Consider the following 14,967-nt stretch of genomic DNA (forward strand, 5'->3'; position numbering starts at 1 on the left):
ATGTACAATAATAATAAATGTGGTTTTTTTTGCAGTACTCACTTTCCTTGCTTTAAATTAGGCCTAACATTTCTGCTATTGCCATTGTGTTTAACTAGGATGCTGTAAAGCAGAACAAAAATGATGTTTATAAGAAGCAATCCTATCGTTAGTATTATCATTAGTGTTATTATTACTTGTAGAAATTAACTTCTTATGTCTTCCATAGATCAGAGGCTTAATTGCACACATAAACCTCTCTGCGGGACGCATACTATTGTGATGTCATGTGACTGTTCAGTAATTTAACAGGCCCGTTTCCTTAGAACCCTTAAGCAGCTATTTAAGTACTACAAGACATGGTAAAGAAGGTGCTTGGATTTTAAAACATAATTTATTCACAAAAAATACTGTTACTATCAATAGTAATAAGTGAATATAGTACACAATATATTACAAAAGTTCTTTTCAGACTTCAAAATAGTTCCTCAAAATGTTCAAGTAGTCCTTAGTAGCAGCAAGTGGCATTCCAGATCAGTTATACCGCAGCCTTGTCAGAGAGAGATCAGAAATTCAGCTTTTTCACAATGTCTTCTGTAAAGCAAAACATGGCATTTAACATTTAAACCCCTATTACATATTGTAGGGTGAACCAACAGTGAAGGGTCTGGTAACCGTAATGGAAACAGAAAAGTTGACATGTAATGACAGAGTGCTGCTTTCCAACGTTTCATTACCAGCTATTCCCAGACGTCTGTGGCCACAACGCAGTCCTGCAATCCATGTCAATTACAAGGTATGTGATACATTATATGATCTTTGATGGGAGAAGGCGAAGCCTTTTATTGCAATTCATTACATCTCCTAACAGACCAAATGACTCCTTAGTAAAAGATCAAAGTGAATGTAAAAAAACTGTCACAGCTCAAAGTGAAATTACATCGCAGAAGCCTTTTGACGGGCTTTTAACTAGTATACTATACATAGCATCTTACAATAGATACAGATCATTTTATCCATATGCAGGTACCATAAATATTACAGCTCTTTGATAAAGTCATACAGAGGAACAAAACGCATAATTTGAATTACCTATATATCCAGGCCTAAGGAATTATTGCACCTATCATTTTTATTTTTGCTTCTAGTCACGTTTATCTGTGCGAATTGCTCACTAACAAACTGATTCTAGTCTTTACCTTGCCAAGCACAGATTATGGACTGATTGAGAAAAATCCGATTTGCCCATTGCGGCGCATTGGAAAGACCTGTTTGAATGCATAGATTAACTCTTAATATACAAATATGTGGGCGCCTCAATAGTTCCTTATTTAAGGATAGGTCATTTAGATTTCGAGAACAGCATTGTCTAAGCAGCACGGATGGTGTAATGGTTAGCATTACTGCCTCAAAGCCCTGAGGTCATGGGCTTAATTCTCACCACGGCTCTAGCTATATTCTCCCTTCCTCCCCCAATTCAAAAACATGCAGGTAGGTTAATTGGTTCCTAACAAAATGAACCCTAGAATGTCTGTGTGTGTAGATCTGGTTGGGAATTTAGATTGTAAGCTCCACTGGGTCAGGGACTGAGGTGAATGTTCAACTATACTCTGTAAAGCGCTACGGAATATGTGTGTGCGCTATATAAATATTGGTAATAAATAATAATTATAAATAATATAATCTGTACAGAGGACATCTATGATATCGTAAACTCTGGCTTCCTTTATCTTTAATTTGAGTTGGGATGGTGTGCCGTGGTATCTAATGCATTATAAAAGTGGTACGTGGTGATGTGTGGACATGTGTGCCTCTCTGTAACCATGCATGCACCCCCAGGTACCCCTATTCATACTGTATTTTTCAACACACGTTACCTTGTAATTTGTTTTTTGTTTGCTATGTACGGCGCTGCGGACACTTTGCAGCGCCTTATAAATAAACATACTACTACTACTACTACTACTATACATACTTGGCTTATGCAGGCCCGGCACTCATAATGACCCCCCCACCCCTCGTTTTCAGAGAGAAAGGGAGAGGATCCTCAGTTGATGTGTGGGTGAGTGGAACATCCCTACCCATACATGCACCTCCAAGGGGCATCTGTGTACATGGTGTCAATTGCACTAGATGGATCCCATACACAATCATATTATATCATTTATATCAATGGTGCCCAAACTGTGTGCTGTGGCACCCTGGGGTTCCTCAGGACACTTGCAGTGGTGCCTTGGGTTGGTGTTCCATGACCAACTCAAATTATTTATGGACAATAGGATAGGCAAAACCTGTGCTGGTGGCTGATGATCAGAATTTATGTGAACAAACAGAAGCAACCCCTGTCTCACACCACCTAATTACACCAAAGGATGGTATAGAAACACTAAATACTTACTTTTGTATTCTTTTCAAAGTAACAAACTTTTGACCTAGGGGTGTCAAGAAAAAACATTCTCATTCTCTAGGGTGCCATGATTCAAAAAAGTTTGGGAACCACTGATTTATCTAATAAAAACATTGCACTAAAAAGCAATATCTGTAAAATAATGAACCAGTCTATGCAAATTACTGCATAATATGGTACCGCTATACAAATGAACCAGCTTGGCTTCTAGATGACTACATGGCATCATGCCATGGACTACATGGAGTATGGACTGGCGAGGCAGTTACTTGAGGTCCCCCAGTTGTGCAGTACCGGTTAAGGAGGGTATGCAATGTAATTCGAGCTCCCGCAGCCATCTCCCAACGGGGGGAGATAGCTGTGGGGCCCTATTCAATGCTGTCTTCCCCGACAGCAGTGAACAGGGGTTTTGCGCAGGGGTTTTGCGCAGAACGAGCCCGACATCACAAGCTGTCGGGCTCGTTCTGCCGAGAAAAGCCGGAAATAGGCGAGCTCCCGCTTGGCGGCCGGGACATTGAATCCCGACCGCCGAGCTCCAGGCGAGCTGACCGAGAACGGGACAGGGGCACGGCTGTCGCACTAGCTCGACAGCCATGCCCCTGACATTGAATACCCCCCTTAGTGATGGTCACAGCCACCAATATACTAATCATATCAGCTCACATGCCACCTCCCCAGTCCCCAGCTACTTACTTTGTTCTGGACCATCCACTCTCTTCCTTTTGATGCCCAGAGTAAGATTTTGCTGCTCTTTCAACGCTTCTACAGAACAATTGGGTCTTGGCAATAAATGCCCAGGAGTTGGTGCTGGCCTATTACTGAAATACTTTTTCTTTAGTGCCTAAGGGAAATAAGAAACACTGATGACCTCTGCATTGTGTATGTAAAAGGAGAAAACTTACTGTCACACATACATGCAAACTTTCCTACACAATTAGTGGCAAAGTAAGAATCTGTACTGGAACAAGCTAAGGCAAGTTCTGGCTGTTTGCCTGTAATTGCATACCAGCTGACCAGCAGGGCACATGGGTTATTTTATATCCATAGGTCATATTATAAAATAAAAGCAAATGTAAAACACAATTTGCCCTTCCGTCTCTCTGTCATGGAGAATAACACCATGCTGACACGTATGCCAAGGGCTTCTGCAGTGAAAGGGAAGATTTAGACTTCTAGAGACAGGAGGTGTGTAATAAAGAGCGCCACCAACTGGCCAGTCAGGTGCCTTATTTGCTATACATCATCCATAATCTTATGACCTACGACAAGGGCTGGCGGAATACATATGAAGATGATATGAAGCACGGTTTGCTATAGAATTATAATGCAGCGTTCAATTAATCTATATATTGTAAAACCACTATGGGGTGTATTCAATGCGGCCGGCGAGGGGGTTAAATGGCAGGGATCGCAGAAAACAAGCCATCATCGATGTTTAACACCCGCGCCATGCGCTCACCCTATTCAACATTCTGGGGGAATCTTCGCTGTCAGAGGATGGCGAGTATTCCCCCAAACAGCAAGGCTGCATTAGCCGCGAGTCTCGCTGTTTTAGTGGCCGCATATGTCAATTCCCTCTCGCTCCAATAACAGAGCGAGGGGGAATCGGCATATGCAGGGGGGTCAGTTTAATACTGACCCTGCTCGCTGTCACAGCTCCCCCACAGCATTGAATACTGGCCTTTAACACAGAGGTCATAAAGCACTGTGCCTGATGGTGCCAGCCAAAAATCGGAGCGTACCTGGGAGGTCGTGCATCGTACACATGGGTTGAAGGTGAATAAACCTTGAAGCAGTTCAAGAAGGTCATCTCCAGCAGCAGTAAATATAAGATGGAGCGGGGTACCAGGAAAGCTCTTGAAGGTGACATAATCTGGTAAACTGGACATACCCTGCAAACAATTCACTGGCATCAGACAGAAGGCTGGACAATCAGTATACCAGTACTACATGCTCAGAAGGAAAACCAAACCATAAAAGCCAAGTCACGCTGCAGAGTAAACTCGCTGCCCTATAAATGTACCGAACATGAGCCAAGGCAAGGCAATACAATCTCCCCCCCCCCCCCCCCCCCCCAACATACACACAATATATATATCAAACAAACTTTTTTTAGAGCATGGAAGGGGAACCTTCAGCCCACCAGCTGTTTTTTTTACTATACCTCCAAGCTTGTCCTGCTACAATTTTGCTATTTGGCCATGCTAAAACTGTTGCAGGGCATGCTGGGATATGTAGTTCAACAGCTGGTGGTTCCTAACCTGTGGTACGCGTACCCCTGGGGGTACGCGTCCACCCGCTCGGGGGTACGCGGTGGCCCGGCCTGTAATGGCGGCCACGGCAGTCAGAAGCGCCGCCAGCGGAGGAGAGTGCATTGCGCATCTCCCGGAATCCGGGGGTCTAAAAAAAAGCCTCCAGGCTCCCAACCCGCCACAGCCTCTCTGCGCTCCCCCCTCAGTGCGTGCCGCCGTCCCCCGGTGCATGCTGGATGTTTTAGTCATCCCTCCCTCCCCGGCTTTTACTTCCTGTTGGCTTGATGTCTGTCGAAGCCGACGGGTTGAGCGGACACGGCGCCAACCTAATCAGCGGCGGGATAGGACCAGCGGGAAGGGCGGAAGCAGCACCATCAGGTTAGAGTGCACTGCGGGAGGGTACGGGACGCCAGCCCCCCGCACCACCGACATGTATCTGAAACTGTGACTGACTTTACCCCCAGCTATCGCTACCCCACCGCCCCCATTGTGCTGCCTGACAGCACAAGTTCTACATATCTGCCTTTAAGGTATCTGTTCTACTGGGACAGGTTAGCAGGGGTGGGGTTGGGTAGGTTACACTTGTACTGGGGATGGCAGCGGGTAGAGAGATATACACACAGGGATACCTCTCTCCCCCTCTCCCCCCCACACCCTTCAAATGAGACCACACCCCTTTTAGGCCACGCCCCTTAAAATTTTTCGTGAGGGGGTACTCATAAATGAAAATCCTAATCAAGGGGTACGGGAGACAAAAAAGGTTGGGAACCACTGCTCTAGAGTATCAGATTTTATTTATTGGCACCCCTAATCAAAAAGTTTCTTATTGAGATATTTAGAAAGAAAAATATTGAATGAAGTAAATGAGTTTATAAGTCATCTGTATGATCAGTTATGGGGTGAGGGATAAGATTCACTTCTATTTATCCATATAGGTTATGATAAGCTTCACAAAGTACTGGTTTTGGCGGCTACATTGAATATAAATAATTGGATTGGTCCTGAACTACCAATCCAAGGCACCCCACCCCTGCAAGTGACCCGGGATATCCCAGGATGCCATGGCACACCGTTTGGGAACCGTGCAAAGATGGCGGCCATTTGGCAGGCTAACCCAATATTCATATGATCAGGTACATTCTCACAAATATCAGGGAACCTATGTATGCCTCACAGGCGTCCTTAGCATGGTATGGAAAGAATATCTTCTTCTGAATACTCAGTATATCGGCGAGATGCCGGATACTCACAGGCCACTGCTCTTCCTTTGGAGTACCCAGTGTCTCAAATATTCTTGTGAGCTGATCCAGGTCAGAATCTCCAGGCAGAAAAGGGACCTAAAATAAAGGAATATCATGTTTTACTCAGTGTGAACAACTGCATATAACACCGATCACTATATGATGTTCTTTTATAAAGCTCCAAAATCTGAAGAGGCCACTTACTCTCAGTAGGAGTTCGGCCATAATACACCCAACCGCCCACATGTCCACACCGACACCATACATCCTGGAACCAAACAGTAACTCCGGAGATCGATACCACCTATTGAACATTGGAAAGGTTACAGTCAAAACCAATAATAATCAGTAAACTATTGACATTGTATTGTTGTTATTGGATTGGTGGATAGAAAGTACAGTACAGAACCTTGTATTAGCACCAAAGCATTTTACTAAACAGACACAAAAGCTGGCCATCTATCTGAAGTCCTCTGCCGTCACCTACAAACTAACAAAAGGTGTCTCAGAGTACAAAAAACAAACGCATATGCCTCTTTGGAAACGTAGCACTTGCAGATGCTTGGCCTCTAGTGCCAGTTGCAACCCCATGATGGCAACAGCTGGATTCATCAGATTGGCTGGATGTTTCTACATCACTCCGACTTATGTTACTGTACTTATAATACAGAGACACGAGCGATTAGATTGCAGTATTAAAGCATGTATCCAAGTCAACTTCTGTGATAGATTTCAGATTTTGTAGGGAAAAGAAAAAAAAAATTTCCACGCTCCCTGCGACAATTGCGTATGGCTTACACTGTCCGGCAATGAACTGTAATGTGTATGAACTGTACGTTTTTGTTTTTTCTTGCAACAACACTGCCTCAGCCCCTCTGTGTGCAATCAGAAATATTTCACTCGCCACCACTGTGATGCTGACCACTGCTTAGGATTTATTCACAAGAAAAAACCCTGCTATCTACTGTAAAGAACAGCAGGTAAATACCATATATACTCGAGTATAAGCCTACTTTTTCAGAACATTTTTTATGCTGAAAAGGCCCCCCCTCGGCTTATACTCGAGTGATGGTCCCACTTGGGTCAATACAGTTTCCCATTTTTGTTGTTGTAAAATTATATTCGGGTCGACTTATACTCGAGTATATACGGTATACGAAATAAAAATAAATAAATCTGCATTTTATCACCCATTACTAGGAATCAGAAGTGGAGTGAACATTTCTTTAGTTGAGCTTTGATGGACAAGTATCATTGGCTCAGCATTTTGTCATATTCATTTAAATTTTTTTTTTTTTTTTTTTTTTTAAGAGGCACTGTCCATGGGATCACTATTTCAATTGCTCCGTTCACCTTACCTGGTTACCACTTGGTGAGTATAAACTCTGTTTGGGCTCCCAAACGATTTAGCCAGACCAAAATCAGCCAGTTTAAGGACCCCATTCTCATCTAGCAACAGATTGTTTGGCTTCAGATCCTATAAGAGAAAGACACCAAAATATAAAAAAGGTAAGCAACAGGTTAGACACACCAAGAGGAGTAAAACACAGGATTGATCTAGAGAATCTACATAAACCAGCGGAATGTTGAATTACATGGCAATTACAGTTTAATGCCCCCAAAAAATCCAAAACAATATATTATTTTTGTACTGCATTTGCCAACTATATTGTATGTTATGTTTCAATAACCATTTTAAAGCTGTTTTCTAAGCAATCTCACTAGATTGCTTTAAGCACAGATCACTCCATGTGTATATGCTCCATCCCAAGACGAAGACGCAACTCACGAGTTTAACACACCCACAAAACGAAGTCTACACCTCAGTTTTCAGCAACACTCACCATTGCCCTAAGCCACCCCCCCCCCCCCCCCTTCATGCGTGCACCCTTTCATTTGGGCTGTATTTGCAACACCACAGCAGCACATCCACTGTAAATAGCCATCTACCAATCGCAACTAAATCACCACTGCTTCAAGGTCAGCACTGGTCCCAGTCTAACAATAATCTCCTATATATTTGGCTACATCTGTCATTCAAAGTGGGTGTCTGTGTCTATAACGCTCTGTTCCTGGACTTTCCTCTTAATGTGTGATTGCCTTCATCTGTGCTGAACACCTTTCTGAGAAATTAACCTGTTTAAAACAGGTGATGGCAATCATACATTAAGGGGAAGTCTAGAAACAGAGCATTGTGTCCCTCCTGGAGAGGGTCATGTTGGCAGGTATGTGACAGAGAACCAGCCCAGTGAGCCCACAGACAGTGCCAGACACCCACTGCCTTCCCATGTTGCCCAGCACTGCTACTCCACAGCCACCAGGTGAGCGCCCCCCTCCCGCGATTTGCGGCAAAACCTCCCCCCGCGCGCCCCCCCCTCCCGCGATTCGCGGCAAAAACACCCGCTCCCCCGCGACCCCCCCTACCGCGAATCGCAGCAAAAACACCCCCGCGACCCCCCCTCCCGCGATTCGCTGCAAAAAGAACCCCCCCACGACCCCTTCGCGGCATAACCACCACCCCGCGACCCCCCCTCCCGCGAATCGCGGCAAACCCTCCCCCGTGCCCCCCCCCCCCGATTCGCGGAGAAAACACCCCCCCCGCGACCTCCCTCCCGCGATTCGCGGCAAAAAGAACCCCCCGCGACCCCCCCTTGCATGATTGGCGGCACCCCCCCTGCGACCCCCCTCCCGCGATTCGCGGCACCCCCCCCCCCCCCGCAATTCGCAGCAGCCCCAGGATTAAATGGCACATGCAAAACACTGACATGGCTATGGTCGACAATGAAAAAGGTTGACATAAGTTTTTGAAGATTTATTTTTAATTTTTTTAATTTTTTCATATTCATTGTCATGTGTCGACATGGACACCAATAAAGTGGCACACTTATGTCAACATTTACATGTGTTGACCTTTCTGTGTTGATTTTTTCTTGTGGCGATTCGCGTCACACCCCCCCGCAACCCCCCCTCCCACGATTTGCGGCACCCCCCGTGACCCCCCACCTCCCGCAATTCACGGCAACCCCCCACCGGAACCCCTGTGAACCCCGCCCTCCCGCGATTTGCGGCACCCACCCCCGCAATTCGCGGCACCCCCCCCCCCCCCCCGTGATTCGCGGCAGCTCCAGAATTAAATTGCACATGGAAAACACTGACATGGCTATGGTCGACAATGAAAAAGGTTGACATGAGTTTTTGAAGTTTTTTTGTCATTTTTTGAATATTATCATATTCATTCTCATGTGTCGACATGAACACCAATGAAGTGCCACACTTATGTCAACATTTACATGTGTTGACCTTTCTGTGTTGATTTTTTTCTTGTGGCGATTTGCGTCACACCCCCCGCAACCCCCCCTCCGGCGATTCGCGGCACCCCCCTGCGACCCCCCCCCTCCCGCAATTCGCAGCAACCCCCCACCGGCACCCCCATGAACCCCGCTCTCCCGCGATTCGTGGCACCCACCCCCCGCAACCCCCCCCTCCCGCAAATCGCGGCACCCCCCGCGATTCGCGGCAGCCCCAGGATTAAATGGCACATGCAAAACACTGGCACGGCTATGGTCGACAATGAAAAAGGTTGACATGAGTTTTTGAAGTTTTTTTTTTCATTTTTTGAATATTTTCATATTCATTCTCATGTGTCGACATGGACACCAATGAAGTGCCACACTTATGTCAACATTTACATGTGTTGACCTTTCTGTGTTGATTTTTTCTTGTGGCGATTTGCGTCACACCCCCCCCCCCCACCCCCACAACCCCCACTCCCACGATTCACGGCACACACACACACCTCCCCCGCGATTCTCGGCACCCCACCCCGTGACCCCCCCTCCCGTGATTCACGGCACACCCCCGCTCCCATGATTCGCCGCAACCCCCGCCCCGTAACCCCCCCTCCCACGATTCGCGGCACCCACCCCCGCGACCCCCCCTCCCGCAATTCGCGGCACCCCCCCGCGATTCGCAGCAGCTCCAGAATTAAATTGCACATGGAAAACACTGACATGGCTATGGTCGACAATGGAAAAGGTTGACATGAGTTTTTGAAGTTTTTTTTTTCATTTTTTTGAATGTTTTCATATTCATTCTCATGTGTCGACATGGACACCAATGAAGTGCCACACTTATGTCAACATTTACATGTGTTGACCTTTCTGTGTTGATTTTTTTCTTGTGGCGATTCGCGTCACACCCCCCCCACCCCCCCGCAACCCCCACTCCAGCGATTCACGGCACACACACACACCCCCGCGATTCTCGGCACCCCACCCCGTGACCCCCCCTCCCGTGATTCACGGCACACCCCCCGCGACCCCCCCTACCATGATTCGCCGCAACCCCCGCCCCCGTAACCCCCCTCCCGCGATTTGCGGCAAACCACCCCGCGACCCCCCTCCCGCTATTCTCTGCAATCTCTCCCCTCCCGCGATTCGCAGCATCCACCCCCCCACAACCCCCCCTCCTGTAATTTGCGGCACCCTCCGCGACCCCCCCTCCCGCGATTCGCGGACACCTAAGTTGCAATACAGGGCATCTTTCATACAATTCTAACCATATTTCTCATATACAAACGTTCACAAATTAAGGGGGCGCAGCCCCTTACGACGGTGTGAAGAGCGCCCGTAGGGCGCGATGAATCACCTAGTAATGTAATTATTGTCTAATAGGACGTAGATTGGGATATTTTCATATGTTGCAATGAAGGATACATAGTTTATACGAATGGTTCATATTATCTATAGAATACAGAAGATAGCACGACAAGTATTGCTGTGTTTTATTACACATGGAAGCTCACCCTATGTAGGATCCAGAGATGATGCAAATACTCCAAGCCCTGCAGAGTCATCAGTATGTAAGACTTTATGTGCGCTGGCGTTAACACTAAGCTGGTATCTCTTATTATAGCCTGCAAAGAAGATGACACAAAACTACAATAGTTACACAATATGCAATATAGTCTTAGAGGCAGAATCTGAATGACCCCAGCAGGCAGGGTGACAAGTGGAACGATTGTTTAATCTTTTACACATTGCTTCATCTGCAGTTTGGGAACGTAACCTTACCTCTAAATCCGTTTCCATGAAATCAAATACGAGACTTATGTTTGATTTGTGGCCAAACGCATCCAGAAGCTGTAAGGACACCAAAAAGATTAGTATATCATTGCCGCAAAGGTCAATTTTTAAGGGATTCTAATTACAGTATGTGGTACTTGTTTAGTTTCATGGCGGCAGATAAATCTCATACGATGCGATTTTGTACCGGTTCATAACTCCACTATCCACTACGCATGGAGTTGATTTTATATAGCCCGAAGCGCGGCGAGCCCCGCGAGGGGACGCGGATTACTTTACATGTATTCCGCGTCCCCTTGCAGGGCTCGCTGTGCTCGGTACAGAATACATGTAAAGTAATCCGCGTCCCCTCGCCACACTATATAAAATCAACTCCATGCGTATTGGATAGTGGGGTTATGAACAGGTACAAAATCGCATCCGATTGCATCGCATTGCATGCGATATATCTGCCGCCGTGAAACTAAACAAGTACCCAGTATGTATTTCTAGAACATCATCCAGCAAAGTGGGTGAAATATACTAAACATAATATACTCAGCCGCCTCTCTATAAGGCACACCTTTCTTGTGCTTCATGGAACTGATAGAGCTGCATGTCACACGCTTTACTGCGCATATTATATATATATATATATATATTTTATATATATATATGGTGTGTAAATGTATTTATTAACAGTTATTTATATAGCGCACACATGTTCCGCAGCGCTGTACAGAAAATATTTGAACATTCACATCAGTCCCTGCCCCAGTGGAGCTTACAATCTATGTTTCCTACCACATGTACACGCACACACAGACATTCTACTAGGGTTAATTTTGTTGGAAGCCAGTTAACCTACCAGTATATTTTTGGATTGTGGGAGGAAACCGGAGTACCTGGAGTAAACCCACGCAAGCACGGGGAGAATATACAAACTCCACACAGTTAGGGCCATGGTGGGGATCGAACCCATGACCTCAGCGCTGTGAGGAAGTAATGCTAACCATTACACCATCCGTGCTGCCCCATAGGGCATCTATGTAAATAGGGATCTGTGGCCATTGGTGGGGGATTATGCTACATTCTCTATTCGTGATCTATGGCACCGTGAGTGATGCGAGATGTGATAATACTACAGGGGGCATAACGTCTACAGGGCATGTGTGGAAAATGCTATAGAACAATCACAAGGGTGAGATGAAAGGCTTACAGGGTTGGGGGATAATAGTACAAAGGTGTCCTAGGCATGGCCACAGGTGCTGCAAGACAACCGCTAAACAGATACTTGTGTCAGAACATTAAATATGTATTTTGAAGGGTACTGAGTACTATCTACTTCATGAAAATTGTAAAAATAATTAACATTTTAGGAAACAGTTAAGTAATTAAAAAAACATGAGGAGACAAATGAAAGTTTCTGTCTCAATGGAAGTTAGCCCTCTAACATGATGAGATGGTCTGAATGCCAAGACCGGAGTGGTCAGTTTTCCAGCAACAAGAATAACAAAGTCTTTCCTGTTGTAGCTCTTATTGTATAGACTAGAGGGAAGTCCCATGGTACCAGCAGAGCTCCGTTCCAACACCCCTTCGGTCCTGGCCGTGATCCAATCCAAAGACTAGCATTTGTGGTAAGCAGTGTCCAGTTCTAAATGGTGAAGGACAAGCCCTTTCTGAAGCTGTTAAAATGTAGCCACCAAAGAGACTGGCAATCCCTTGTTGACAGTCTGAAATTTTACCAACACAATTTGTTCTATTTCAAGAGAAGCTGTAATGCAGTGTACACATGGTAAGATTTTGTGTTCGATTTTGACTATGTAGTCAAAATCGAATGGACATCGAATGGTTTTCAGCCTCATTCGATGCCGATTCGATCTCAATGCGCTTCCATTTAATGTAAATCGAACAGTAAAATAGACTATGCAGGCAGACCTGTACTATATAGTCCAAATTTGCACACACCTTAAGTGGAACATCCTGGAATGGAGTTGATTAAACTTTAACACCTCAAAAGCTACACACCATCTTGGCAAAGCAGAAGTACACAGAGACCCTTGTATGCTGCAGCAGCAGGGACCTCCCTAGAGTGAGTGAAGGCAGAACCGGAATGGGATCATTCGTCAGACTGCATTTAGGTCTACAGTCATTAGGTCGACCCCACTAGGTCGAATGGCAGGAAGGTCGACCTGACTTAAGGTCGACATGGGCCAAGGTCGACATGACTTAAGGTCGAATGTGCATAAAGGTCGACATGAGGAAGGTCGACTGGTCATAAGGTCGACATGGGTTTTTCACTGTTTTTTTTATCCGAATGTCGACACAGTCGACATGGACACAGTTGGCAATGAGAATCGGACGCTCGCTATGCTTCGGGCACGGTGCCTCGCTGCGCTCGGCACACTATTTTATTCTCCCACCACGCCCTAGTGGATGGTAGGGCATGAAATACCGCCTGTCGGCACATGTCGGCTCAAAAAACAGTGAAAAACCCATGTCGACCTTATGACCAGTCGACCTTCCTCATGTCGACCTTTATGCAAATTCGACCTTAAGTCATGTCGACCTTGGCCCATGTCGACCTTAAGTCAGGTCGACCTTCCTGCCAGTCGACCTAGTGGGGTCGACCTAATGACTGTAGACCTAAATGCAGTCTGACGAATGACCGCATCCCGCAGAACCACTCTTTCTTGTGCTGAATTGAACATAACGCCTAGAGATATCAACTTCTGTGACTGGATGATGCAGTCCATAATTCACCTACAGAATGCCAGTGTCCACATTGTCATTTGTAGTGTTCATTCTAGCGCTCACCTTCTTTGTAAACCCATGCAGTTCCTCTTCCCTGCCTGGGGTGTCGCTGTCTGCTGTGGTGTTTCTAGCACAGGTCTGGTTTGCATATCAGTGCTGATATACAGACCACACTGCGCTAGAAGCACTACAGCAGACAGCGACACCCCAGGCAGGGAAGAGGAACCGCATGGGTTTACAAAGATGGTGAGCACTAGAATGAACACTACATTTGTATAAGAGACAAAAACAAAGGAGAAGTGACCTTTAGGACAAGGTCATCCAGAGAAGGAATGATCTTTTCACCCTGTTCGTTCTGAGAAACACTGCCATGACCGCTCTCATTTTTGTTAACACCCATGGTGTTGTTGAAAGACTAAAGGGATGGGCCTAAGGGGCACATTTATCATTATATTGCGATGCCGGCGTGATGACATCGCCGGGCATCGCATTGCGGTATCATCTGATACCGCCGAGATGTATCAATATAGGGACGCAGGGACAGGGCTCCGAAAGGAGCCCGTCCCTGCGAAGCCCTGACCCGGAAGCCAGGGGGTCTGCGCATGCGCGGTTATGCGCTGACCCCCGCCGACCCCTGTGACCGCACTGCCCTGCTCGGCAGTGCGATGTGTAGCCATAGGCTACAATGGGCTATTGCCATATCAGAATGGCGATAGCCCAGGGGTGCGATGCCGGGCTGCCCGATGTTGATACATCGGGCAGCTTCGCATCCCCCATAGAAACCTATGGGGGATGCGGCCGGTGGCGCTGCAGGGGGGGATCGCAGCAGGGATCGGAGATTCCTGCTGCGGACCCCTTTAATACATTTCGGTGATACATAATATTTGCGGTTAACCCCCCGAAAACGGGTGTTTTCGGGGATTTAGCTGCAAATGTTACTTGATAAATGGGCCCCTAAAACTGGAACGTTAGTGATGGATAGCATATTTTTGTAAGGTAACACGATTTCCCTTATCCAAGCACAAATCAGTGATCTCTCGGTGAGGGAGAAACCTGGTCTAAGAATGCTTATCTTGGGAGGCTTCATTCAAGCTATGAGGTTTTTCTTATAACTGCCCAGGCTTTGTAGAGATTAGAGTTTAGGCATGATGGCTCGAAGTAGAACTCAAAAGGTTCCAAGTACCTGTATGCAAGAACAGTAGCTGGGACCCGATAATGGGAACAGACTAATGGCTTGAGATCTCAGCTCTCCGGACAGCCTTTGCAGCTTC

General features: G+C 46.3%; 1 protein-coding gene across 2 annotated transcripts in view; it reads right to left on the bottom strand.

Annotated features, from left to right (window-relative positions):
- Positions 1 to 354: 354 nt before the first annotated feature.
- The window catches only part of CDK7 (cyclin dependent kinase 7), a 32,261-nt gene continuing 17,648 nt past the window's right edge, over positions 355 to 14,967 (bottom strand). The window contains exons 5-12 of one of the 2 annotated variants that reach the window (XM_083152409.1): positions 10,952 to 11,020; positions 10,684 to 10,794; positions 7,238 to 7,356; positions 6,084 to 6,183; positions 5,889 to 5,975; positions 4,129 to 4,278; positions 3,080 to 3,227; positions 355 to 529 (exon numbers count right to left, since the gene is read on the bottom strand). In XM_083152409.1, coding sequence (XP_083008535.1) covers positions 477 to 529; positions 3,080 to 3,227; positions 4,129 to 4,278; positions 5,889 to 5,975; positions 6,084 to 6,183; positions 7,238 to 7,356; positions 10,684 to 10,794; positions 10,952 to 11,020 — 837 coding nt within the window. In that variant the 3' untranslated portion in view covers positions 355 to 476. Of the gene's footprint in view, positions 574 to 3,079; positions 3,228 to 4,128; positions 4,279 to 5,888; positions 5,976 to 6,083; positions 6,184 to 7,237; positions 7,357 to 10,683; positions 10,795 to 10,951; positions 11,021 to 14,967 lie in introns of both variants that reach the window. The other variant, XM_083152418.1, reaches the window with a different exon arrangement.

Source organism: Crinia signifera, chromosome 1 (genome assembly GCF_055691185.1).
Source record: "Crinia signifera chromosome 1, ASM5569118v1, whole genome shotgun sequence".
In the NCBI taxonomy this organism is placed as follows: domain Eukaryota; kingdom Metazoa; phylum Chordata; class Amphibia; order Anura; family Myobatrachidae; genus Crinia; species Crinia signifera.